At 38.5% G+C, this 27,506-nt stretch overlaps 1 protein-coding gene across 1 annotated transcript in view; it reads right to left on the minus strand.

Moving 5' to 3' along the window:
- LOC150076598 (uncharacterized) overlaps window positions 1-27,506 on the minus strand; it is a 461,481-nt gene that overhangs the window by 172,557 nt on the left and 261,418 nt on the right. Inside the window, exon 8 of the mRNA XM_090387387.1 lies at window positions 12,871-12,967. Within this exon, the coding sequence (XP_090243513.1) occupies window positions 12,871-12,967 (97 nt within the window). The remainder of the gene's footprint in view (window positions 1-12,870; window positions 12,968-27,506) is intronic.

A 27,506-nucleotide genomic window follows, 5' to 3' on the forward strand; every position in this document is an offset into this window, starting at 1 on the left:
AGTTGCAGCAGCATATTTCATTAACAACCTTGCCAAGATTAAGCCTGATATACCATCATCAATATCATTAATGAATACAGAAAACAGTAATGGACCCAACATTGAACCCTGGGGAACTCCATTAATAGCATTAATCCACAAAGAGCAGTGTCCATTGATTATCACTCTCTGTCTTCTCCCACTCAACCATCCCTTTATCCATAGCTGAAATTTGCCTCCAATGCCACACTGCTCCAATTTATGCAGCAGTATTCCATGTGCAACAGTATCAAAAGCCTTTCTAAGATCCAAATATATGATATCAAAATTATTCTTTGCATCCAGTTCCTTTGTAATCAAATTATCCAATCAAATTAGTCAGACAAGACTTTCCCTTAACAAACCCATGCTGTGTCCAAGTTATAACTGAAGTCTTGTGTAGTTATTCCTGCAATGCATCTTTAACCAGTGCCTACATTAATTTCCCTGTAACAGAAGTTAAACTAACTGGTCTGTAATCACTTGTGTTGCCCACTGATCCTCCTTTGTGAATTGGGGTCACATTTGCACATCTCTAGTCAATGGGTACCTCCCCTGAGTCCAAGGAAGCTCTCATAGTTATGGCTAAGGATTCGCTTACTTCCCTTGCTGCCTCCTTTAATATAATTGGATAGAGACCATCCATCCCAGGTGACTTTCTTATGTTTATCTTCAACAATTTCTTCTCCACTTTACTCTCAGTTATTACAAGATTATCTAGCTTACTGCCAGAGTTTAATATACCTCTGGCATTCCCCTCCCTGATTAACTCCTCATGTGTGAATGTAGATGCAAAATATTCATTTAATTTGTTAGCTACCTGAGCAGGATCATCAACAGTTGAACCATCAATATCAAGTGGATCAATTTGATTCATCCCCTTCCTTCTAGAGTTTACATAAGTAAAGAACTCTTTGTTGTTTTTCTTTGCATCCTTTGCCAAAGATTTCTCGTAATTTGCCTTTGCCTGCCTGACTTCTGTTGTGACTTGGTTAGAGACCAGCTTATATCTATCATAGGCTTGTGTCACCTGTTAATTTTTATATATCCCATGCATTTTTCTTCTCTGCAACATGTCTAATTAGTTCATCTGACATCCATTTAGGACTAAATCTTGAACAATATTTCTTAGTTGGTATTAAAAGCCTAGTAGCTATCAAGATTATTTCTTTGAATGCATCCCAATTTGAATTTGCTGTTGGTAACATCATCATTAGATCCCACCATATAGAATTTAAATACTGTCTCAGACCACCGTAGTCACCTTTGCGAAAGCAAAAACCCTTCCTTTTATCAATAATGGTAGTTACCTCTTTGAGTAAATCCCACTTCAGCCCACTGCCACCTAGTGGTTCCTTTATCTGCAGATTCTTAATGCATGAAGAATCACTACTGATAATCAGTCCAAGAGTATTACTCCCTCTAGTTGCCTCACAAACATGCTGCTATAGAAAACAATCATCCAATAAATCCACAAAAGGCTTGCTAGTGTGTGAATGACCAACTCACAAATTCCAGTCAATATCTGGATAGTTAAAATCCCCCATTATAAGACATTCCGATTCACTGGCCCATTCTATTTCTCTGCACGATTGCTCATTATACTCATCAAATTAATAAGGCCTTTAACACACACCTACTCTCATTTTTACTTTCCCAGTGCTTATGTCACACCAAACAGACCTACCAACATCAATTGGATGCACTTCCTTAGATTTTGTGTGTTTCTTAACTAACATCATAACCCCTCCACCCTTACTGTTCTGTCTATCCTTTCTGTTCATATTGTACCCTTCCAAATTCCAATTCTGCTCTGCTTATGTCTGTGTGACACCACGTCTCTGATATCCCAACAATATCTGCCTTTGATGTCTTGACCAGCATTTTAGCTCATCAAAGTTATTAACTAAACTCCTAGCACGGTGTACACAAGTATACATACACCTGTTTCAACTCTTAGTTACCCTAACCCAGCCCATGTATTTACTTGTTCCACTATGACTACCAGCAGTCCTGGAAATCCCCACTGCCTTGCTTTTCAGGCTGCTGCTCAATTGCATTTCAGTAGAAGCATGGTTATATCATCGGTCCCACCATTACTAATACTTCCTTTAGCAGAAACAGAGGATGTCATGTCCATCCTATTATTGAAGTGAGCATCTTTATATCTGACAAATGTTGGCAATCACAACATTCCCATACATCACAGCCACAAGCTTTACCTTCTAACAGCTCATTGTTGCTATACATGACTGCCATTGTGTGCAAAATAGGCTCTGTATTTCTAGACTTTTAGAATAACTGTTAAAAACTGATGAAGGGCAATATACTGCCCGAAAGCTCTTTTGTATTACTGTCTACTGTACATATTTCGACATTAAACCTATTTTAACTACATCTTGTTATTTTTATTTCAGTTGCATTCTGCATTGCATAAAATATATGAATAATACTGTATAGAGCACTCAAGGTGTGGCCTGACCATTGCCTTATACAAGGGGATAATCAGCACCTTATCACTACTAGAAAAATTCCTGTATATCATTGACAAGACATCATGAGCTACTCTTGCAGACTGTTTGCACTACTCAGAATATTTCATATCTGCCTGCACATTTACCAACCCAGATCTTTTTCATTCTCTACCACTGTCAGTGTAGTACCACACAGTTGATAGGTTACTCTAGGGTTACTGCTTCCCATATGCAATATTTTACATTTGCCAATGTTAAACTTCAGTTGCCACCTCTCAGCCCATCTGCTCAACCTTTCTAGATCCTGTTGCAGCAGTGTACTGTCATTAACAACCCTGCCAACCTTCTTATCATCTGTAAATTTCTTAATGATATTGATGATGATACCATTATCAATATCATTAAGAAATACAGAAAACAACAATGAACCCAACACTGAACATTGGGGGACTCCACTAATAACATTAACCCATGAAGAGCAGTGTCCACTGATTATCACTTTCTGTCTTCTCCCACTCAACCATCCCTTTATCCATAGCCAAAATTTGCCTCCAAGTGCCGCACTGCTCCAATTTGTGCAGGAGTGTTCCATGTCCAAAAGTATCAAAAGCCTTTCTAAGATCCAAATATATGACATCAAAATTATTCTTTCCATCCAGTTCCTTTGTGACCACATCATAGTATCCAATCAAATTGGTCAGACACGACTTCCCTTAACAAACCCATACTGTGTCCCAACTATAACTAAAGTCTTGTCTAGATTTGACCAGTGCCTCCATTAATTTCCCTGTAACAGAAGTTAAACTAACAGGTCTGTAATTACTTGTGTTGCCCGCTGATCCCCCTTTGTGAATTGGGGGTCACATTTGCACATCTCTCGTCAATGGACACCTGCCCTGAGTCCAAGCAAGCTCTCATAATGATGGCTAAGGGTTTGCTTACTTCCCCCTTGCTGGCTCCTTTAATATAACTAGATAGAGCCCATCCACCCCAGATGACTTTCTTATGTTTATCTTCAACAATTTCTCCTCCATTTTGCTCTCAGTTATTACAAAATAATCTAGCTCACTGCCAGAGTTTAATTCATATCTGGCATTTCCTTCCCTGAATAACTCCTCATGTGTGAATGTAGATGCAGAATACTCATTTGGTTTGTTATCTACCTGAGCAGGATCATAAACAGTTGGCCCATCGATATCAAGTGGACTAATCTGATTCATCCCCTTCCTTTATGTAAAGAGTTCTTTACTGTTATTCTTTGCATCCTTTGCCAAAGATTTCTCGTAATCTGTCTTTGTCTTTGTCTGGCTAACCTGCTTTGCGACTTGGTTACTGGCCAGCCTATATCTGTCATAGGCTTCCATGTCACCTGTTAATTTATATGTATCCCATGCATTTTTATTTTCTGCCTCATGCGTCATTAGTTCTTCTGTCATCCATTTTGGCCTAAAATTTGAACAATATTTCTTAGTTGGTATGAAAAGCCTAGCAGATTTTCAAGATTACTTCTTTGAATGCTCCCCATTTTGAATTTGCTAGTAGTTAATAGGAATTGCTTAAAAACTAGCACTTCAGGACACAAGTGGTGCTAATTATTGCTAATCTGAAGATATGAGACCATGGCTTCTCTTATTATTATTAGCCATAATGTGCAAAGAAGCCAGTGGCTTACACTGCACCAGGAAAAAAAAAAAAAAAATCCTGTGCTACCCTGAGAGAGAGTCAAGAGAATCACCAAGAAAGCAAAATGAGAACAATAATGATATCTAGTTCAGGATCCTGGGTTTGCCAAACTCAAACTCACCAGATGTGAGCTCCTGGGGTGTTTGCAAGTGCATCCATTTAAAGGGGATTTCTGGACCCAATTAGAGTGGCCACTAGAGGAGAGTAGTAGAGTAGTGGCATTTGATGAAAGAAAGCAAGTGTATGAGCTTATGCAGCATCAGCCGAAAAAAAAAAAAAAAAAATCACACCATTCCCTCCAAATGCCTGTCCAGTTCCTCCTTAAATTTATTCAGCCTATCAACTTCCACAACGACAGATGGAAGTTTGTTCCGGCAATTAACCACCCACTGGCTAAAAGCGAATTTCCGCACATCTATTCTACATCTGTCTTTTCTTAATTTGAATTTATGCCTCCTTATTTTCGTAATCTGAACAAGTGGAAGAATCCCATCAGAATTCAGCGTGCTCAACCCATTCGAGGCCTTATACACCTCAATCAGATCACTGCCCAGATGCCTAGTCTCCAGGCACTGCAATTTGCAGAATTTAAGCCTCTCTTGGTAACAGAATCCCTTCATTCCCCTCACCAATCTTGTTGCCCTTCTCTGTACACGCTCAAGGAAATCAACATCCTTCCTAAAATGAGGCCTCCAGACCTGTATGCAGTACTCAAGGCACAGCCTGACCATTGCCTTATACAGAGGGACAATCACCTCCTTTTCCCTGCTAGCAAAATTCCTATATATCATTGACAAAACCCCATGATCTGCCCTAGCAGGCTGTCTGCATTTTTCAGAAAACTTCATATCTGACTGCACAATTACTAACAGGTCTTTTTCATTTTCTATCACCTTAAGTGTACCACACAGTTAGTACTTTTCTCTCGGGTTACTTCTTCCCATATACAATACTTTGCATTTGTCAAGGTTAAACTTCAGTTGCCACTTCTTAGCCCATCTGCCCAAATTATCTAGATCCTGTTGCAGTAGCACACTGCCATTACTGTCATTAACAACCCTGCCAACATTTGTATCATCTGCAAACTTTGACACTAAGCCTGATATACCTTCATCAATATCATTGATAAATATACAAAACAACAGTGGACCCAACACTGTGTGACTCCAATAATAAAATTAGTCCACGAAGAGCAGCACCCATTGATTACCACCCTCTGTCTTCTCCCACTTAACCATCCTTTTATCCATTGTAGCAACTTACCGATAATACCATTCTGCTCCAGTTTGTACAATAGTCTTCAATGCGCAACAGTGTCAAAAGCCTTCTTGAAATCAAAATAATTTTTTTGCATCCAATTCCTTTGTAACCACATCATAATAACCAATCAAATTTGTCAGACAAGACTTTCCCTTAACAAACCCATGCTGTGTCTGAATTATTGCTGCAGTCTTGTCTAGATGATCCTGCAATGCATCTTTAACCAGTGACTCCATTATTTTACCCGCAACAGAAGTTAAACTAACTGGTCTGTAATTACCCGTGTCACCCTTCGATCCCCCTTTGTGAATTGGGGATACATTTGCACATCTCCAGTCCGTGGAAATCTTCCCGAGTCCAAAGATGCTCTCATAATTATGGCTAAGGATTTGCTTAGTTGCTTTGCCGCCTCCTTTAATATAACTGGATAGATCCCATCCACCCCAGGTGATTTTCTTATGTTTAACTTCAACAATTTCTCCTCTACTTTGCTCTCAGTTATTACAAAATCATTAAGTACCCTGCTACAATTTGAAAACCTTCTGCCATTTTCAAACCTTAATAATTCCTCATGTGTGAATGTAGATGCATAATACTCATTCAGTTTGTTTGCTATCTGAGTAGGATCATCAACAGTCAAACCATCGATGTCAAGTGGACCAATCACATTCATCCCCTTCCTTTTAGAGTTTATATAAGTAAAGAAATCCTTGCTGTTTTTCTTAGCATCTTTTGCCAAGGATTTCTCGTAATCTGCCTTCGCCTGCGTAACCTGATTACAGACTAGCTTATATCTGCCATAGACTTCTGGGTCGCTTGATAATTTATATGCATCCCATGCATTTTTCTTCTCTGTTACAAGTCCCATTAGTTCATTTTATAACCATTTAGGCATAAACTTTGAACAATACTTCTTTAATAGGTATGAAACTTTTAATAGCATCCATGATTAATTCCTTGAATGCTTCCCACTTAGAATTTACTGTTGGTAACATCGTCAGTTGATCCCACCGTACAGAATTTAAAAACTGTCTGAGACCACTGTACTCACATTTACGGAAGCAAAAACACTTTCCTTTACCCCTGATGGTAATTAAATCTTTAATAGATTTGATACTAGGGAGCTATTACGTGCTCGATAATTCCTATATTCTATTATATTATGAATCAACAGGGCTTACCTTTTTTTTTTTTTTTTTTTTTTTTTTATATAGGAAGCTTCTTTTCCAACTCTCCTTGTCCAACTCGCTAATAATTCATGGGGAAGGCAATGTCAATTTTGCAAAACATTGTCATAAAGTTAGATTTTGGAGGTCTAAACGGGCTAATAATTAAGGATCGATTTTTCTTTTTGGTCCTGTGGCTGGAATTTTGAGTTAAATTTAGGGGTCTAATAATTGGGTAAGGGGCGGGGGTGGGGGGTAGGGGTTGGGGGTTATTCTCTACATTCCTTAAGTTGGACTAGAACTTTTCGGGGCATCATGTTCACAGGAAGAGAGTTACTCACAATTAATCCGAAACTTTTTTTCTTTCCTTATGTTGTAGTATTTGTTCTTCACGCATGCGTATAAGTGACCAATCGTCGGACAATAGGAATGGCCTACGGATATTGATTGAAGTTTCATGTAGTTTGATCTCTAAGGTTTCTGCAATGAGTAGTTTGTAGTAGTTGTGTTGAATATTTATTATTTTTGTTTCAGTAAAGCCGAATGTATGTCTTTCATTTATTGCGTGGAACGAAAGTTCCGATGCATTTGAACGACCCGCCCGCACCGAAGCTTCGTGTTGTTTTGCTCGAAGCTGTGCCACTCCCATGGTGGATCCTACGTAGACAGCGTCACAATTTTTGCATGGTATACTGTATACGAGGTCATGCTGTGATTGGAATGTGGTGTTTGAAGGCCGATTTCTGAAGAATGTGTATAGTTTGTTCATGGGTTTTGCTATGATTTTCATGTCGGTTCCCTTGCATATTTGGTTAAGTTTATTGTACCAGTGCTCGATATATGGGATGGTGATGAAATATATTTTTTTGGTCTTGTCGGATTTTTTTGCTATGTTTGTTGCAAGGTTGTTGTTATTTATTTTATCATGGGCTATTGTTTTGACTTTGTTTATATAGGTTAGAGGGTAACCCCTATTTGAGAATCTTCTAGTTAGTTCATTTATTTCAGTGGTTTGAGAAATCTGGGTGGAAGAATATTTATAGGCATTTTGAAATTGGTTCAGCATGACCGATTTTTTGTATGGTTGGGGGTGGTAACTGTGGAAGTGTAGAAGCATCCCTTTATTAGTGGGTTTTCTGTATATGCTGAAATTTAGTTTTTGGTCTAATCTGTGTATGGTAAAATTAAGGAAATTTATGGAGTGGGATTCTGCTTCAGTTTCTAATTCAAATTTTAGTCTCTGATGGATGTTATTAAAAACCTGTAGAATATTGTTTATGGTCGAATGGTCTGTGATGATTAGGATGTCGTCCAGATATCTTCCGTAATATGTGATCTGTGGTATAAATGGATCAAGATGGATCTTTTCTAATTTGGCTAAGTATAGTTCGGCAATGAGTCCGCTAATGTTTAAGCCCATTGGGAGGCCAAAAATCTGTCTGTATATTTTTTCTTGGAATAGAATGTAATTTGCATTTACTAATAGTTTTGTTAGTTCGAATATTCTGTCTTTGAGGAGTCTGGTGTTATTAATTTTTGTTTTATCATCGTTTAAGTAGGCCCAGACTATGTCCAATGCGTAGGGTACATTTACGTTGGTGTATAGTGAAGTCACATTGAGTGAATATAACTTCATATCCTCCTTGATATGGAGATCTTTGAGGTTCATGAATAAAGCATCGTAGTTTTTTATATTATATGTTAGGAGTTCTCGGAGTGGTTTTAGAATAGGGTAGATGAACGCGGCTAGGGAGGCAAAAGCTGAATTCTTATATGACACGATGGGTCGTATTGGGTATCCTGTTTTGTGCAATTTTACTTGGCCGAATAAGGTTGGGATATTGTATGTGAGGGCTTTAATTTGTTTGAGCTGGGCCATAGTGATGTGGTCATCTTTCCTATAGGTGGTGAGCAATTTGTTATATTTGTTAACTAAGCTGTTGAACTCTGATGGTGCTGCTACTTCGTATGTCGTTGTGTCTGAAATGATGGTGTATAATTTATTTATATAGTCTCCTTTATTTAGAATAACTACTGTATCACCTTTGTCGGCCTTTTGAATAATGATATCTCGGTTTTATCTAAGTGTGTGTAAAGCTTTTGCTTCTTCTCTATGTCGTTTTGATATTGAGGGGATAGCTTGGTTTATGATTCGATTGGTTTGTTGGATTAATACGTTTTTTTGTGGCAAATCTCTTAGAGCGAACTCAAGATCAATAATCATTTGTTTCTTGGGGGGGAATCTCGGCGGTAAATTATAATTTAAACCTTTGTTTAATAGGGCTATTTGCTGAGATGTTAGCGTAACGGATGATAAGTTCTTTACATTATCTGATGGATTATAGTCGTTATGGGATCCAGTGTTTAAATTGGCCCGGAAGTCATTAATATGTGGTAGATTATTATTGAGGAAGGAGTGGGAATTTTTTTCTGTGTTTTTGGTGTTTTGGTATGCACTCTGATTCTCAAAACGATTGTGTGACGAATGGTGACATCTGTTGTGTAGAAAACCCCTAAGGGCTTGTAATTTTAGGTTATGTCTGTGCTCTAATGTGGTGGATTGGGCGTCGATTTTTAAGTAATCTTTAAGTAAATCCCACAGCAGTACACTGTGATCACTGCCACGTAGTGGTTCCTTTATCTGCAAATTCTTAATACATGAATGATCACTGCTGATAACCAGATCAAGAGTATTACTCTCTCTGGTTGCCTCTCGAACATGCTGCTGCAGAAAACAGTCATCCAATAAATCCACAAAAGTCTGACTAGTGTGTGAGTGACCACAAGTTTCAGGCAATATCTGGGAAGTTAAAATCCCCATTATAAGACATTCTGATTTACTAGCCCACTCTATTTCTCTGTACAATTGTTCATTGTACTCATTCGAGTCATTAGGCCTATAACACACTCCTACTCTTATTTTTCCTTTCGCAGTGCTTATGTCACACCAAACTGACTCAACAGTGCACTGTTCATCTATATCAACTGGGTGCACTTCTTTTGATTTTATGTTTTTCTTAATTACCAGCATAACACATCCTCCCTTCCTATCCTGTTTATCCTTTCTGTACACATTGTACTCCCCAAATTCCAGTTCTGCATTCCTTATATCTGTGTGACACCATCTCTGTAATCCCAACAATATCAGCCTTTGATGTCTTGACCAACACTTCAAATTCATCAAATTTATTTACTATACTTCTAGCATTGGTATACATGCAAGTATACATGTTCCTATTATTATTAGTTACCCTAACGCATCCCATAAACCCACCTGTTTCACAATGATTGCCATCAGTCCCTGAAACCCCCAGCTCCCCTCGCTCCAGATCGCTACTTATTCTAATAGAAGTTGTGCAAGAATCACCTTCACCTCTGCCTGTGGCTACTGTTAAACTATTAGTCCTTGTATCCCTCCAAGCTAGCAGTTTTCCGACCCACTTAACACTGCCTCGATAGCATCAGCAAATATTGTTGGACCCTTTCTATTTAAGTGTATCCCATCCCTGGAGAAGCAGTCTCTCCTGTTAACAAGTACAGACCAGGCTGAAAAAAATTCTACCCCTTAAGCCTTGCACAATTTTTCCAGGGCCGAATTGATCGACAAGGCTCTCATCATATACTCCCTCCTATCGTGTCTGGGCAGAATTGCCGACACTTTCAAATTCAACCCTAATTCATGGCTTTTGTTCAACAGTGACCTGTACTTGTTAAGTAATTCTGCCGGTCTCCTACTCTTAATATCATTAGTGCCAACGTGTAAAACTTTAGGGGGGACTGGTCTTGTCTGTATAAACTATAAGGACTGGTCTTGTCTGTATAAACTATAATGTTTTATTACTATGTTTAGATAATTTATAGAATGTCTTAATGTACCGTTTGAAACTGACTCAAAGTTTGAATAGTAATAAAGCTTAATGAGCGGTACTCACTTTAGATAGATCTGCTTCTTTAAATGAAGTTAGGGTGGAATTTAAATATAATTTAAAGCTTAAAATAGTTTGTTTGTTTGTTATTTGGTTTTTAGGAACATTAGCAACTAAGGCCATATTGCTCAGGAGATATGCTGTGGTCATTCCCTGACCTTTCCGCATCCTCCGTATTTGGTGGGCACAGGCTCGAACCCCAGTATAATCAAGAAGCGTGTGCTACACACGGCTGCTCCTGCCCACCTGGCTACAGAGGCGCCGCTTAAAATAGTTTAAAATAAGTTAAGAATGAGATGTTTGTATGAACACGGAATTAAAATTTGCTCAAGGAAGTAGAAGTGCACAACTTCGTCCCTGGTTGTCATTTGAATAATTAAATTTTAAACTTTAAAAAATTCTAAAAATTAAGTTTTAAACTTTAAAATTTGGCTTCACCGGTCGTCTCATATTATTTTTAAAGTTTAGTTCTTCAAATGACAACCAGGGAAGAAGTTGTGCACTTCTACTTGAGCAAATTTTAATTCCATGTTCATACAAACATCTCATTCTTAACTTATTTTAAACTATTTTAAGCTTTAAATTATACTTCATTTCACCTTAACTTCACGTAAAGAAGCAGATATATCTAAGTTGAGTACCGCTCATTACACTTTATTTCTATTCAAACTTTGAGTTTATTACTATGTTTATTTGAGGAGTGAAGCTTGTTTATTGAAGATAGACACACGTGGGATTATGTTTATCAATCAAGTCAATGAATGTCACAGACACCTTGTGTCTGTCTGTTTTGGAGACAGTCTGCTTATGTCAAATGGGTTTTGCCATCGCTTTTTTTTTTTTTTTTTTTTTTTTTTTTTTATATCCACGTTATCAGGAAGAAGTTTTTTCTGGTCTTTAGTTTTAGGTTTGATATGTATGACTGAACATGGCATCTAAAGATTAATGTATTTCTGGTTAGAATGAGCGAACCATCTCTTAGCTTAAATGATATTTTTGTTTAATAATCCCTGTGAAATTTCTTCGCTGGTGATTTCATAAGGTCTCATTTTGTTACAACTCCTTTACAGGTGTTTAAAATAGCATGGAGAGAAATGGGTGTTTCTCCAAATGCGGTCTTTTTAAGTAGTTCAGAGTACCTGAAGTGTCAATGTTCAGACTACTTAATCAATGTTTAAGTAGTTCAGAGTACCTGTGAATGATGTGTCAGAAGATCTGTTTGTTGTTACAACAAGCAGATCTTCTAATATGTCATTTCCAATGTTTCAGAAGCAGATTTCCTAAATATTGGAAAAATTTGATGCTTGTGCAACATCACAAATTTGACACTTTTTACACTCAGAAACTGTAAAATGAATGCATTTATAGGCCCAATGCAAAATTATGTACTGAATGATTTAAAAAAAAAAAAAAAAAAAAAAAAAAGCTTCTATATATGCATAGATGAAGGCTGAAATCCAACAACAACAAATCACACTGCATTTATCAACTGCAGCATCGTACAGCCAGTTTGGAAAATTCTAAAGCCTAAGGTGGTTAAAATTTTAAGAATACTTTAACACATTAAGTTCTATCCCTATGCAAATAAATGAAGTATGCAAGATGATAATAGGCCATGACCTTGGCCTATTATTTATTCTCACGTTTATTCTCAATATCAATGTACTTGCACAAAACTATGTGGCAGTATATTAGCTGTGGCAAATATTCTTCATCATCTATGCTTTGATCAAGGAGGCCTGTTTCCCCTCACTCACCCACCAACCATTATAGATAAAGAAATATCAGCCTTATCAATAAGACAGTCAAATAAGGATCAAAAATCAAGGAAGCGGTGGGGGAAGCGAGAGGAATTTTAGTTTTAATTCCCATTATACATGACATCAAGCTTCTTGAAAAGGTTGAAATTCAACCAGCATGTTCGACAAAATCGGCAAGGGTGTACCCATATAAGGAAAGACTTCAAATATACAGACCTTGGTAAACAAGTATCTTGGAGGGGAGTTAACTGAAGTTTATAAGGCTCTGGGAGGGAATAGTAAAATGAACAAGGATGAAATTTTCAGTTATGATACTTGATAAATTATGGGGAAAGAGGTCCACTAGATTTAATTTTAGCCAATGAGTTGCAAAGCACTACACTAAGTTACCCTCATTGGTCATTGAGGCTGACCTTTGAATCGGTGTTGAATTTTGAATTTTTACAAGGAGTAGAAGGATTAGAACACAAGGTTCCCTTCACTGGTGCCGTAAAAGCCTTGCACCATATAGAAAATATAAATACAAACATATAGTAATAGCAAATTAAAAAATTTTAACAGGTAGCTAAAATTATAAAGTTACTTTGGTAATCATTGGTGATTGCTTTAAAGGAAAAGACAAAATTGAATGCTTTCTTGTTTGTGGAAGGAGAGCCTTTTCACCAAATTCCCGAAGGCCGCTAGAAAAGAAAGGAAAAAAGTTTGAGAAATAAAATAAAAAACAAAGAAAAAGAAAATAAAATAAAATTTCGATTTCAGAATATTATTTCTGAACATAATGCTTTACTTCAATTTTATTCACATATCCGTGTAATAAAATAATAATACTAAGTTAGACCAAGTAAAATTAATTACTATTGACAGAACTCCGATACTTAATTCAAGTGATTACTATCTGGACATTTTCAAGATTTTTTTTAATGATTCTTTAAAAGCTCTATTAATGGGAAGCAAAGTGAAAAGATTAACTTGATAACATTCTTCATCAGCTTTGATGAGCTGAAGAACGGAGAAGGCACAGGAGGCAGAAGTGGAGATGGTAGAAAATGATTCTGTTACTGAATTAGCAACTTCTTCAGAAGCAGACTGACCTTTATCTTTCTAGTGGAGTATTGGAGAAGGTGGTACAAGGAATTTTTTGTTTTGCATTTGTATTCTTTTCCAGATAAGTCAGAGAAGGGTCAGTGTTTCTGGTTTGAAGCAAAAGAGACAAAAGCAATTTAGGAATTATGTTTGGCCTTCAATCTAATTTGTCTTGCTTAAGTCTTTTATATCCAAGTAGATTACTGGTGGTAGGTCACTTATGGAAGTTATTCCAAGTGCGGTTCCTCTCCCCTACTTGGTTAGGGCAATCTGTATTCCCACCAGTGGTTTTGCCAGCTGCATCTATCTGTCTTTTTGAGATTTTGGAAGGAAAGCATTAGCTGCAGCTAGTATCTGTTTGGTGAGGTGGGTAGTTACATCATCAATGGGTTATTGATGAGCATAAATTCTATTTAAAAGACTATGGTGGGGTAGTCATCCCAGTTCTTTTTGTTAAACTTTCAGGATGTTTGTCACAAGCCATATTTATAACAAACAAATAAATAAGTCAATTGCAGAAGTATAATCCCGTAGGCAAGTGAATATAAGTGGGAGATCCAGAGTTGAGTAAAGTCAGACTGTTATGGTCCAGATACACCTCTGGGGCTTGGTTTGAGCGGGTAGCAAATGTTGTAATAAAAAGGCATTTTTTGTCCGCTCAGAGATTCACCCTTTTTTTTTTTTAGGAGCATTAACAACTAAGACCATATTGCTTTGGGGATATGCGGTGGTCATTCCATGACCTTCCCACATCCTCCGTATTTGGTGGTCATGGGCTCGAACCCCGGTCTAATCAAGAAGCGTGTGCTATGCACTACTGCTCCTGCCCACCTGGCTACAGAGGCACCTTGTCCTTCTGGGGGTGACCAGGGCTTTTTGCACAGTGGCAACAGACACCGTGCAGGTCACTTATTGGTAATAAGAGCAAGTTTAAGATATTGTTTGTGAAAAGGCATTTCCACTGAGATTTTGGGCATCCAGTCGTGCCCTATGGGGGGGGGGGGGTTGACACTCAATTCTCATCAAATGGCTGCTGAGAGGTGGAGAATACACAATGAACATATGAACATTTGGAAAAACATTTGGAATTGTTCTGAGAAAGGAGGGAGACATTTGTGTTTTTGCCTTCTGTCTCAACAGTAAATTTTAAATCAGTCTTGGTTACAATTTAGTAAGAGTGCATGCTTTCTCCTCTGGGAACACTGCTTCCGGTCCAGGCTGAACTAGTCTGGCTTGGTTCCCTCTGATTTGTACAAGTGGAAGTGTGGGGTAATGGAGACAGGTCTTCATGGTGCCCTTTATTGTCCAAATTATGAGGACATTAGATCTAAGTTAGAAAGAAGCACTTTTGTACTTTATGAGAATTCTCTTCCAAAGTTATTTTTGGAGACAAAATTTTATATACGTTTTAAAAATAAGATCTAGAATTCTTTCTATGAATGGCATACCTCTGCAGGGTTCAGCGTGGTAACTTGATAGGGCAATGAGCTGTTAATTGCCATCAGACTAAATTGCCGTAGCTCTTTTCTGCTATTCGTAAGATGCACTTCATCCGTTTTAAATTTTTATTTTAGTTTTAGATTGATTTGGTTTTATAATGTATTATTTAATTTAATTTTAAACATATCGTAAATAATTCATTCAGGTGATTGAGTGAATACGTAAAATTGTATACAGTATTGTTAATATTTATTATACATTTTATTTTATACAGCAAAGATTTCTTTACTTATATAAACTCTAAAAGGAAGGGGATGAATCAGATTGGTCCACTTCGTATCAATGGTTTGACTGTAGATGATCATTCTCAGATAGGTACCAAATTAAATGAGTATTTTGCATCTACATTCACACAGGAGGAGTTTTCAAGGGGGAGATGGTTGGATTTTTATCAAACTCTAACAGGGAGTTAAATGATTTTGTAATAACTAAGAGCAAAGTGGAGGAGAAATTGTTGAAGTTAAACATAAGAAAGGCACCTGGGGTGGATTGGATCTATCCAGTTATATTAGAGGCAGCGGCAAAGGAAGTAAGCAAGAACTTAGCATTAATTATGAGAGCATCCTTGGATTTAGAAGTCCCTATGGACTGGAGTTGTGCAAATGTATCTCCAATTCACAAAAGGGGATCAAAGGGTGACACGAGTAATTACAGAGCTGTTGGTTTGACTTCTGTTCCAGGGAAAATAATGGGGTCAATGGTTAAAGAAGCATTGCAAGATCATCTAGACAAGACTGCAATACTAATTCAGACACAGAGCATGGATTTGTTAAGGGGGGGGGGGAAGTCTTGTCTGATCAATTTGACTGGATACTAGGATGCGGTCACAAAGGAATCGGATGCAAAAAATATTTTGATATCATATACTTGGATATCAGGCACAGCTTGTAAGCTTTTGATATCGTGGCACAGGGAAGACTACTGTAGAAATTGGAGCAGCATTGGATTAAGGGCAAGTTGCTACAGTGATAAAAGGTGGTGTCCCCCAGGGTTCAGTGTTGGGCCCATTGTTGTTTTGTATATTTATCAATGATATTGATGAAGGTATATCAAGCTTCAAAGTTTGCAAATGATATGGTTGGCAGAGTTGTTAATAACAGCAAGAGAGTATGCTGCTGCAACAGGTTCTGTAAAAATTGGGTAGATGGGCAGAGAAGTGGCAACTGAAGTTTAACATTAACAACTGCAAAGTACTGCCTATGGGTATCAGTAACCCTAGAGAAATGTACCAACTGGGTGGTGTTACACACAGGGTAGTGGAGAATGAAAGGGACCTGGGGGTAATTTGCAGTCACATATGAAGTTTTCTGAGCAGTATGTTTATTTGTTTGTTTATTGGTTTTTAGGAGCATTAGCAACTAAGACCATATTGCTCCGGGGATATGCAGTGGTCATTCCCTGACCTTTCCACATCATCCGTATTTGGTGGTCATGGGCTCGAATCCCGGTCTAATCAAGAAGTGTGTGCTACGCACTGCTGCTCCTGTCCACCTGGCTATGGAGGTGCCTTCTGAACAGTGCAGACAGGCTGCCAGAATAGGTCATGGGGTCTTGTCAATGGTATACAGGAATTTTGCAAGCAGGGATAAGGAGTGATTATCCCCTTGTATAAGGCAATGGTCAGGCCACACCTTGAGCACTGCGCACAGGTCTGGAAGCCTAATTTTAAGAGTGAAACTGGTGAGTGGAACAAAGGGGTGCTCTTACAAAGAAGGGCGTAAGTTCTGTAAAATGCAGCATCTGAACAGTAAGCACTTGTGAGGTGTATAAGGTATTGAATGGATTAAGTAGACTCAATCAGTGGTGTATTCAGGTCAGAACACACCGAAACAACGTTCTGGTACTTTTTCCTAAATGTCATAATAGAAAATCATTAAATTTATACACCTAATATTATGAAACAATGGCATAATCAAAGGGGAGGGAAAAATAATATCTATTTTACCCACTGCTACTAAAAATATATATATTAATAGAATGCAATCCTTATTTCTAATAATTTTTAGAAAGGTAAAATGCTTGCAACATTTGCTTTATTGCCTAAAAGTGAAATAACTGTAAGAAGGTCTTCTTTGTGGCTGGAGTAAAAAGATTCTGGCATTGTCTTGTATATTTTAGATATTCAATAAGGATATGTTTTACTGAAAGTACTGCGTTGCGGTGATGACACTCGTGGGGAGGGATCTCCCCTCTTAATAGATAACTATGAGTGATATTTGTGTGACCTATTTGTAGGCGTGCTATAATATTACCTCCTGTTGTCGAATTAAGTTGAAGCCCAACGCTCAAGTTTTGGCTTGATACTCCGAAGTTTATTGCTATATTGATTTTTCCATGATAATTGCCATTGGTACATGAATTTTCTCTGGATTATTGATTTGTAGTCTTGATATGGTACTTTCCAATTGTCATTGAGTGGTAAGACGGACGATTTTGCAGCATTGTCAGCTAATTCTTTTCCTGGAATTCCCATATGTCCAGGGACCCAGCACAGGTGTATGCTTTTCCCAAGTTCAAATAAAGTATACAAAGAAAGTTACTTCTTTAAGACTGGGTGGGTGATATTCATAGGGTTTTTCTGGGCTTGAAGTGCACTTAAAGAATCTGTAAAAATTATTCTATTTTCAATGTCGGAGGACTCTATATGCTTCAGTGAAATCTGAATAGTCATTAGTTCAGCAGAAAATATACTGAATTTATATGGAAATTCATAGGACAATGTGATGTTCGGAAAAACTGCAGCAATTACAATGTGGGTCTCATTTTTGATCCGTCTGTATGTATTACAACGAAGTTGGTGAACTGATCCACTACTGCATGGTACAGTTGTGAGAAATTTTCTTTATGCAATGAAGATTTATTCCATTGATATAGGGATAGTGAAGGTGAAGTAAAGTCCCAAGGAACACAGGAAATTGGAAGTGTATTTGCAACATTATTAAAAGACAAATTAAGTTCATCTGAAAGGTATTTGATTCGTATACCTAATGGTCGGTTAGCAGAAGGGCAGTTTCAGTATAACATGCTGTGCTGGTGGGTGAAAAGTATCTCCCAGTTTGGATGTTCAGGCATAGATCTAATTTTATATGCATGTGAAATATAAGTAGTTGTCTTCTGATTGAGAAAGGGGGGTTCATGTGCTTCAGCATACAGGCTGTGTATTGGAGATGTGCAATATGCTCCTATGGCAATGCATATTGCACTATGATGGATAGGGTCAATCCAGTGAAGGACACTAGTCCTTGCTGAGCTATACACTGGTGCTGCATAGTCAAGCTTTGATCTTATTAAGGCTCTGCATAATTGCAACATGGTAATTCGATCAGCTCCCCACTTAGTGCTGAGAGAACCCGGATGATATTTAGCTTTTGCTGACAGGATATTCTTAGTTTTTTAATATGCTCTAAAAAGATAAGTTTATGATCTAATGTGATTCCTAAGAACCGTATGCTGGGATGAACTGCTATTGGTTGGCCATTTAGTTGTAGTTCTCGATGTGGGTGAAGTTTACGTTGGCGGCAAAAATGGATGCACGGCGTTTTATGTGGACAGAGTTGAAATCCATTATTTTGTGTCCATGAAATGATCTTATTTATTGCCACTTGTAATTTGTCTCTCAACAGTATTTCATGTTTTTCACATGACACAAAATGCTAAGGTCATCTAGATTGGTATTGGTGTTTAAGGGCACAAGGGCAGCTAAGGCCAAAATGTGCCAGGTCCTATATTATTATCCTAAAGTAATATAATGTGTTCCATTTTGGCATCAGAGGAATTCATATATATGTATTTGCTTCAGAAAGGTATAGAGCTAAGTTAGCACTATTGCCAATCATGTGGTTAAGCGAGAACAGTTCTTGCAGTTGTGACTGAGAGTGGAAAATACTTCTGAAAGGGGAATAGTGAGGACAACCTAAAAGTATATGCTTGCTGTAAGTGGTAGCGTACAATGCATGCATCGAGGTGGGTCATCCCCCATAAGTAGAAACATATGGGTTAGGTGCATATGTCCAATCCTTAGTCTTGCTAGTACAACTTCTTCCTGTCTATTTTGTCTGAAGCTGGAAATCCATAATGCTGGTTCTTCTTTGATTTGGAGCAGCTTGTTATTACTCTGTGCCTTCCATATTTCTGACCACTGAAACATACAGACTTTTTTTATATGCTTCAAATAATCTCTATATGGTACTTGGTAATTTGCTGGTGTTGTACTGTTTGGTTTTTTGCCTGCCTAATCTGCTCTCTCATTGCCTAAGATACCAGAATGCCCTGGGATCCAGCAGAATTTCACTGAATGATTCCTACTTCGTAGATGGTTTAAACAGAAAATGATTTGTTTTTTGATTGGCTGTGATATTGAAAATTGATTGCCCAAAGCAGACACTGCACTCAATGAATCAGTGTATATTATACTGCTAGCATTGTGGAGAGTGTTAATATTCTGTAAGGCTAGTTTGATTGCATATAACTCAGCAGTATAACTGCTACATTCAACTGGTAGTGATATGGAGACAGTAAAAGACAGAAAGACAGATGGTGGCACCAATGGCAGAACCTGTTTTTGAGCCACCTGTATATATTTGACAGCTTTGTATATTGTTGAGGGCATGTTCTTTATGCAGTTGTTTGATATTTTCATCTGCCAGAGATTTCTTTCCCCATTGCTGAAAGTGGGTATAACAGTGAGGTAGATTTAGAGACCAAGGTGGATCAGGAATATCGCTCTCTTGAAGTATGTTATCAAAATCAATATTCCAGGTGTGAAGCAAATCTTTTAGTCTAATGCCAGTTGGTCTATTTTCAGTCGGTTTACTGTTATAGAATGCTGTCCATTCAGGGTTGGAAAGCAACAGTTGAACGGGATGGTCTGGAAGGCTTTGAATTTTAGCTGCATAATTTAGAAGCAACATTTTTCTTCGAAGGTGAAGTGGAGGTTCACATGCATCTCCATACAGATTCTGAACAGGGGATGTTCTAAAGGCACCCAGAGCAGTATGAAGGGCACTATGTTGGATGGTATTAAGTCTGATTAATGCACCTTTCCTAGCTGAATCATATACAACAGCATCATCATCATCAGCCATTTTCAATCTACTGCAGGATGAAAGCCTCTCCAGCAACTTTCCAGTTCCTTCTGTTTTGAGCACTGTCCATCCATTAACAAGTACAGGTCACTGTTGAACAAAAGCCGAGATTTAGGGTTGAATTTGAAAGTGTCTGCAATTCTGCCCAGACACGATAGGAGGGAGTATATGATGAGAGCCTTGTCGATCAATTCGGCCCTGGAAAGACTGTGCAAGGCTCAAGGGGTAGAATTTTTTTCAGCCTGGATTGTACTTGTTAACAGGAAAGATTGCTTCTACAGGGATGGGATACACTTAAATAGAAAGGGTGCAAGAATATTTGCTGATGCTATCGAGGCAGTGCTAGGTGGGTCGGAAAACTGCTAGCTTGGGGGGAGACAAAGACCAATAGATTGACAGTAGCCACTGGCAGAGGTGAAAGAGATTCTTGCACTGCTTCTATTAGAATGAGCAGAAGCCTGAAAAACAAGATGCATGATATTTCAGAGATTGCTGGGAGACATTGCGGTACAAGTAAACACATGGGTTGTGTTAGGGTAGCTAAGAATAGAAACAGGTGCAGGTATACTTGCGTGTACACCAATGCTAGGAGTTTAGTAAATAAATTTGATGAATTTGAGGTATTGCTCAAAACATCAAAGGCAGATATTGTTGGGATATCAGAGACCTGGTGTCACACAGATATAAGGGATGCAGAACTGCAATTTGGGGAGTACAACGTCTACAGAAAGGATAGACAGGATAGGAAGGGGGGAGGGGTTATGCTATTAGTTAAGAAACACATAAAAACCAAGGAAGTGAAGCCAGTCGACATCGCTGGACAGTGCAGTGTTGAGTCAGTTTGGTGTGACATAAGCATTGGGAGATCAAATTTGAGAGTAGGAGTGTGCTATAGGCCTAATGACTCTGATGAGTATAATAAGAAACTGTACAGGGAAATAAAGTGGGCCAGTAAATCAGAGAGTCTTATAATGGGAGATTTTAATTTCCCAGATATTGACTGGAATTTGGGGGCTGGTCACTCACACACTAGCAGGGCTTTTGTGGATTTATTGGATGATTCTTTTCTACATCAGCATGTTCGGGAGGCAACTAGAGGGAGTAATACTCTTGATTTGATTATCAGCAGTGATTCTTCATGCATTAAGAATCTGCAGATAAATGAACCACTAGGTGGCAGTGATCACAGTGTGCTGAAGTGGGATTTACTCAAAGAGGTAACTACCATTAGGGGTAAAGGGAAGGGTTATTGCTTCCGTAAAGGCAACTACGATTGACTGAGACAGTATTTAAATTCTATACAGTGGGACCAACTGATGATGTTACCAACAGCAAATTCAAAATGGGAAGCATTCAAAGAACATATCTTGGAAGCTACTAGGCTTTACATACCAACTAAGAAATATTGTTCAAGGTTTAGGCCAAAATGGATGTCAGATGAACTAATGAGGCATATGGCAGAGAAGAAAAATCCATGGGATACTTACAAATTAACACATGACACAGAAGCCTATGATAGATACAAGTTGATATGCAACCAAGTTACAAAGGAGGTTAGGCAGGCGAAGGCAGATTACGAGAAATCCTTGGCAAGGGATGCAAAGAAAAACAGCAAAGAGTTCTTTACTTATGTAAACTCTAGAAGGAAGGGGATGAATCAGACTGGTCCACTTGATATTGATGGGTCAACTGTTGATGATCCTGCTCAGGTAGCTAACAAACTAAATGAATATTTTGCATCGACATTCACACATGAGGAGTTATTCAGCGAGGGGAATGCCAGAGGTGTATTCAACTCTAGCAGTAAGCTACAGTATCTTGAAATAACTGGGAGTAAAGTGGAGGAGAAACTGTTGAAGATAAACACAAGAAAGGCACCCGGGGTGGATGGGATCTATCCAGTTATATTAAAGGAGGCAGCAAAGGAAGTAAGCAAACCCTTAGCCATAATTATGAGAGCTTCCTTGGACTCAGGGGAGGTACCCATAGACTGGAAATGTGCAAATGTGACCCCAATTCACAAAGGAGGATCAAAGGCTGACACAAGTAATTATAGACCTGTGAGCTTAACTTCTGTTCCAGGAAAATTAATGGAGGCACTAATTAAGGGTTAAAGAAGCACTGCAGGATCATTTAGACAAGACTTCAGTTATAGCTCGGACACAGCATGGTTTTGTTAAGGGGAAGTCTTGCCTGACCAATTTGATCGGATACTATGATGCAGTCACAAAAGAACTGGATGCAGGGAATAACTTTGATATTATATACTTGGATCTTAGAAAGGCTTTTGATACTGTTGCACATGGAAGACTGCTACACAAATTGGAGCAGTGTGACATTGGAGGCAAATTGCTGCTATGGATAAAGGGGTGGTTGAGGGGGAGAAGACAGAGAGTGGTAATCAATGGACACTGCTCATCGTGGACTAATGTTATTAGTGGAGTCCCTCAGGGCTCAGTGTTGGGTCCATTATTGTTTTTTGTATTTATAAATGATATTGATGATGGTATATCAAGCTTAATGTCCAAGTTTGCAGATGATACGAAGGTTGGCAGGGTTGTCAAGGACACTACTGACACTATGCTACTGCAAAAGGATCTGGAAAGGTTGAGCAGATGGGCTGAGAGGTGGCAAATGAAGTTTAACATTGACAAATGTAAAGTACTACACATGGGAAACAGCAACCCCAGAGCAACGTATCAACTCTGTGGTACTACACTGACAGTGGTAGAGAATGAAAGGGACTTGGGGGTGGTTGTGCAGGCAGATATGAAGTTCTCTGAGCAGTGCAGACAGGCTGCAAGAGTAGCTCATGGAGTATTGTCAATGATATACAGGAATTTTTCCAGCAGGGATAAGGAAGTGATTATTCTCTTGTATAAGGCAATGGTCAGGCCACACCTAGAGTACTGTATACAGGTCTGGAAGCCTCATTTCGAGAAGGATGTAGAGCTGCTGGAACGAATACAGAGAAGGGCAACAAGATTAGTGAATGGAACAAAGGGGTGCTCTTACGAAGAAAGGCTTAAGTTTTGCAAATTACAGTGTCTGGAGACTAGGCACCAGCGAGGTGATCTGATAGAGGTGTATAGAGCCTTGAATGGTTTGAGCATGCTCAATGCTGATGGGATTCTTCCTCTAGCTCAGAAAAATCACCTGAGAGGGCATAAATTCAAATTGAGGAAAGACAGATGTAGGATAGACGTGCGGAAATTTGCCTTTAGCCAGCGGGTGGTTGGTTGGTGGAACAGACTTCCATCCCTTGTAGTGGAGGTTGATAGCCTAAATAAGTTTAAGGCTCAGCTGGACAGGTATTTTGAACGAACGGAGGGGTGAAGTGGAAGTGGGTTTTTTTTTTTTTTTTTTCTTTTGGCTGATGCTGCATAAGCTTGCTTTCTTGCATCAAATGCCTCTACTAATGCTAATGCTACCCACAAACTCATGAATTTCATCTATCCATCTCCGCCTTTGTCTTCCAGGTTTTCGTCTAGCTCCTCTTGGGTACCATTCTGTTATTTTCTTAGTCCATCTCTCATCATGTCTTCGAGCTATGTGTCCTGCCCAAGACCATTTTAGTCCTTTACTTGAGATTGCTGCCTAATTCATGTGTTTCTCTTCTTATCTAACGGTCTGATTCCCAATATAATTCGTTCCATTCTTAGCTGTGTAGTTCTCAGCTTCTCTTCCATTCTTTTGGTGAGGGCCCAAGTTTCACTTCCATAAGTCATGGTGGGAAGTATACATTGGTTCATTATTTTACGTTTCAGACAAACTGGGATATTGCTCTTCAGTATGTGACTATATTTCCTGAATACTATCCATCCAAAATTTATTCTTCTCTTGACTTCCAGCCATTTATCATTATTACAGCTAACAACTTGTCCTAGATAAGTATATGACTCCACCTTTTCAATTAGGATCCTTCAATCATCATTTCCCTTTCTGTGGCATACTTGTTCATCATTACTTTTGTTTTAGCCATATTCATCTTTAGTCCAAAATCCTTACTAACTGTGCATAACTGATTAAGATTTTCCTCTAATTCTTTGGGATCGTGACTTATGACCACAATGTCATCTGCAAATCGTAAATGGTTTAGGTACTCTCCGTTCACATTGACTCCTTTCTGCGACCAGTCTACTCTTCTGAAAGCTTCCTCAAGGGCAGCAGTAAACAGCTTCGGAGATATTGTGTCTCCTTGTCGAACTCCTTTCTCGATTTTAAATATCCTACTGTCTTTGTCTAGTCTAATAAAGGAGGTAGCATTCTCGTATATTTTCTTCAAAATCATGATATGTGGGGTATCTATGCCTTGTTTTTCCAGTGCCTGAAACATTGCCTTATGCTGTATGGAGTCAAATGCCTTTTCATTATCCACAAATGCCAGGCATAATGGTGTTTTATATTCATTTGCTTTCTCCATTAGCTGTGATATTACATGAAGGTGATCCATAATTGAGAATCCTGTCCTAAAGCCAGCTTGCTCTTTCAGTTGATTCTCATCGATAGCACTGTAGTCTAAACGAGATCTGATAATAGCACGATACAAATGTAATAGAGTGTATCTATCAGCTCCCCATGTCGTAGCAGAAATGGACCTAAGTATATTAAGTTCCTTTAGAGAAACAGTTCGGTGATATGTGATATGTGAAACAAAGTTCAGTTTGGTGTCCAATATTAAGCCTAGGAAACAGAGATTACTGGTGAGAAGGATCAAATGGTTTTTTAATCTGAGTTCTGGTTCTGGGTGTAGCTTATGTTTTTTGCAAAAGTGAACTGCAATTGTTTTTTGTCCTGATAAACGATATCCATTCTGCATTGCCCATGTCTCCAACTTATTTATGGAGAGTTGCAGCTGTCTTTCAATGGTATGAATATTTTGTGAATGGCAAGATAAAGTAAGATCATCAACATACATATATAGTTCTACAGAATTTGGGATGTTGTGTGTTACGATGTTAAGTCTAAGTGAAAAAGGGTAGAGCTCAGTACTGATCCTTGTGGTTTGGTTTTGGTTTTTTTAGGAGCATTAGCAACTAAGGCCATATTGTCCGGAATATGCGGTGGTCATTCCCTGACCTTTCCGCATCCTCCGTATTTGGCGGTGACGGGCTCAAACCCCGGTCTAACCAAGAAGCGTGTGCTACACACTGCTGCTGCTGCTCCTTCCCACCTGGCTATGGCGGCGCCTTGATCCTTGTGGGACACCTGCTTGAGTGTAGGACCGAGAAAGTACAGATTGGTAGTGGACCTGAAAGGTTCTGTGTTTAAGAAAATTTCTAATGAATTCTGGTCATTTTCATCTTCTTCGTTTATTCATTCAACTGCTGCTTTCTGGAACAACCTTCCTTCATACGTATTTCCTGAAAATTACAGTCTACAGAAGTTCAAGTCCAATGTCAACAAATATCTTCTTTCGTCTTCTCAACCTCCAACCCAAGCATGGTACTAAGTACTATAGGTTCTAATACCTATCGTGTTTGGAGTTTACATAAAAAAAAAAAAAAAGTGCCCTCGTAATCCTATGGAATGAAGTTCTCTCAATATGCCATACCTCCAGGTAGTGTCGAAAGCCTTTTCTATATCGAGACTTACCATTACAAGATGTTCATTTTTGATGTAAGCATTGCGGATATTAGTCTCGGCTTTCCCCATTAGATGCAAAGTGGTTCTGTTTCGTCGGAAACCAAACTGTTTATTGTTCAACAGTGCTTTAGTTTCAGCCGTCTGTGTATCATTCTTTCTAAGATTTCACTTAGGCAGCTGGTTAGAGAAATAGGTCAGTAATTTTCTGGAAGTGAGTGATCTTTTCCTGGTTTAGGAAAGGCTAAAATTATGGAATGATGCCAGGAAGTTGGATATGTACCTTCAAGAAAAATCTGATTATAGAACATTAATAGTAAATTCAAGGCCATACTGTTTATATGTTTCAACATTACATAATACATACCATCAGGTCCAGCTGCACTCTTGGGTGATCTGTTTAATGCTGTTTGCAGTTCAAATAGGTTAAACGGTTGATTATAGGCAACATATTGGGTAGTATGGAATTTTATTTTGTACCACTCAGCCGAAGCTTTGATTTTAAGAAAAGAGTTGCCATATGTGACGTGGCAGATGCTTGGTAGAAATTCTCTGCAAGAGCGTTAGCTATTTCTTCTGAAGAAGAAATTTCTTGTCCATTTTTGATTAAGATGGGAGAAGGAAGAGGTAGATATTTCCCATTTAATTGCCGAATCTTTTTCCAGATGAGATGACTGCTAGTATCCTTTTTAATAGTGGAGGCAAACTGTATCTATGATTCCTTTTTGGCTTTTGACTTGAGCCTTTTATATTGAATTAGGTTGTTGGTAGTTGGGAACTTCCAGAACAGGTTCCAAGCTTTATTTTTTTCCTTTTTGACACTGGTATAAGCTTCATTCCACCAGTGTTTATTAAGGTTTTTGTGCTTACATGTGGAGGCTTGAGGTACTGCTTCGGAGGCAATGGTCAGTATTTTCCTGGTAATATGCTCTGTGACATCATCAATGGGTTGTAGTCTGATCAATTGGCTATCAAAAGAAAGACGGGTTGAAAACTTTTCCCAATTTGCTCTGGAGAATTTCCATTTTGAGCGATTATCAGGGTATGATGTTTGAAGCATTTGGATTCTGCATATGACTGGAAAGTAATCACTATTGTGTGGGTCATTTAATACAGTCCATTCTATACTGGGATATAGTATGGGGGAAGAGAGAGTTAAATCAATTGCTGACACAGATCCAGTGGGAAGGTGAGTATAAGTACTTTCCCCAGTGTTCAGTAATGTTAGATTAAGTTGGTTTAGTATCGTCTCGATCAAGTGTCCTCTATTGTCCATGTGGTCTGACCCCCACAATGGATGATGCGCATTGAAATCACCTAGGATACAAAAAGGTGGTGGTATTTGTCTTATAAGGTCTTCTAGTTCTTTAAATGTGCACATCTTGTTAGGTGGAAGGTACAGAGATACTAGAGTTAGAATTTGCCCAACACATACAGCAATAGCTTCTAAGTGGGTTTGAAGTGGAATGTTTCTAGAAGGTATTTTGCACCTCCGTAGCCAGGTGGGAAGGAGCAGCAGTGCGTAGCACACGCTTCTTGATTAGACCAGGGTTCGAGCCCGTCACCACCAAATACAGAGAATGCAGAAAGGTCAGGGAATGACCACTGCATATTCCCAGAGCAATATGGCCTTAGTTGCTAATGCTCCTAAATAACAACAACAACAGAAGATATTTTACAGTCAACTAGAATCGCGATGCCTCCACGTGCAGATAATGAGGAATTTGTTTTCTGTAAAATGTAAAATTTCTGATTGATGGAGTTATTTGTGGAGTTAGATTAGTCTCTTGTATGCAAACAGCTATAGGACCATATCAGGAGATTAAATCATAGATGTCATTGGTATTACTGCGTAAACCTCTACAATTCCATTGAACAATGTTTTGCATTATTGGGGTTTGAGGAGGGAAGGCGAGCCTGTCTGTTTCTTGTGAGTGGTTTGCTTTTGACGGTCATATTTCATTTTATC

The sequence above is a fragment of the Mastigoproctus giganteus genome, chromosome 13 (assembly GCF_048544385.1).
Source record: "Mastigoproctus giganteus isolate SK-2022 chromosome 13, ASM4854438v1, whole genome shotgun sequence".
Classification (NCBI taxonomy): domain Eukaryota; kingdom Metazoa; phylum Arthropoda; class Arachnida; order Uropygi; family Thelyphonidae; genus Mastigoproctus; species Mastigoproctus giganteus.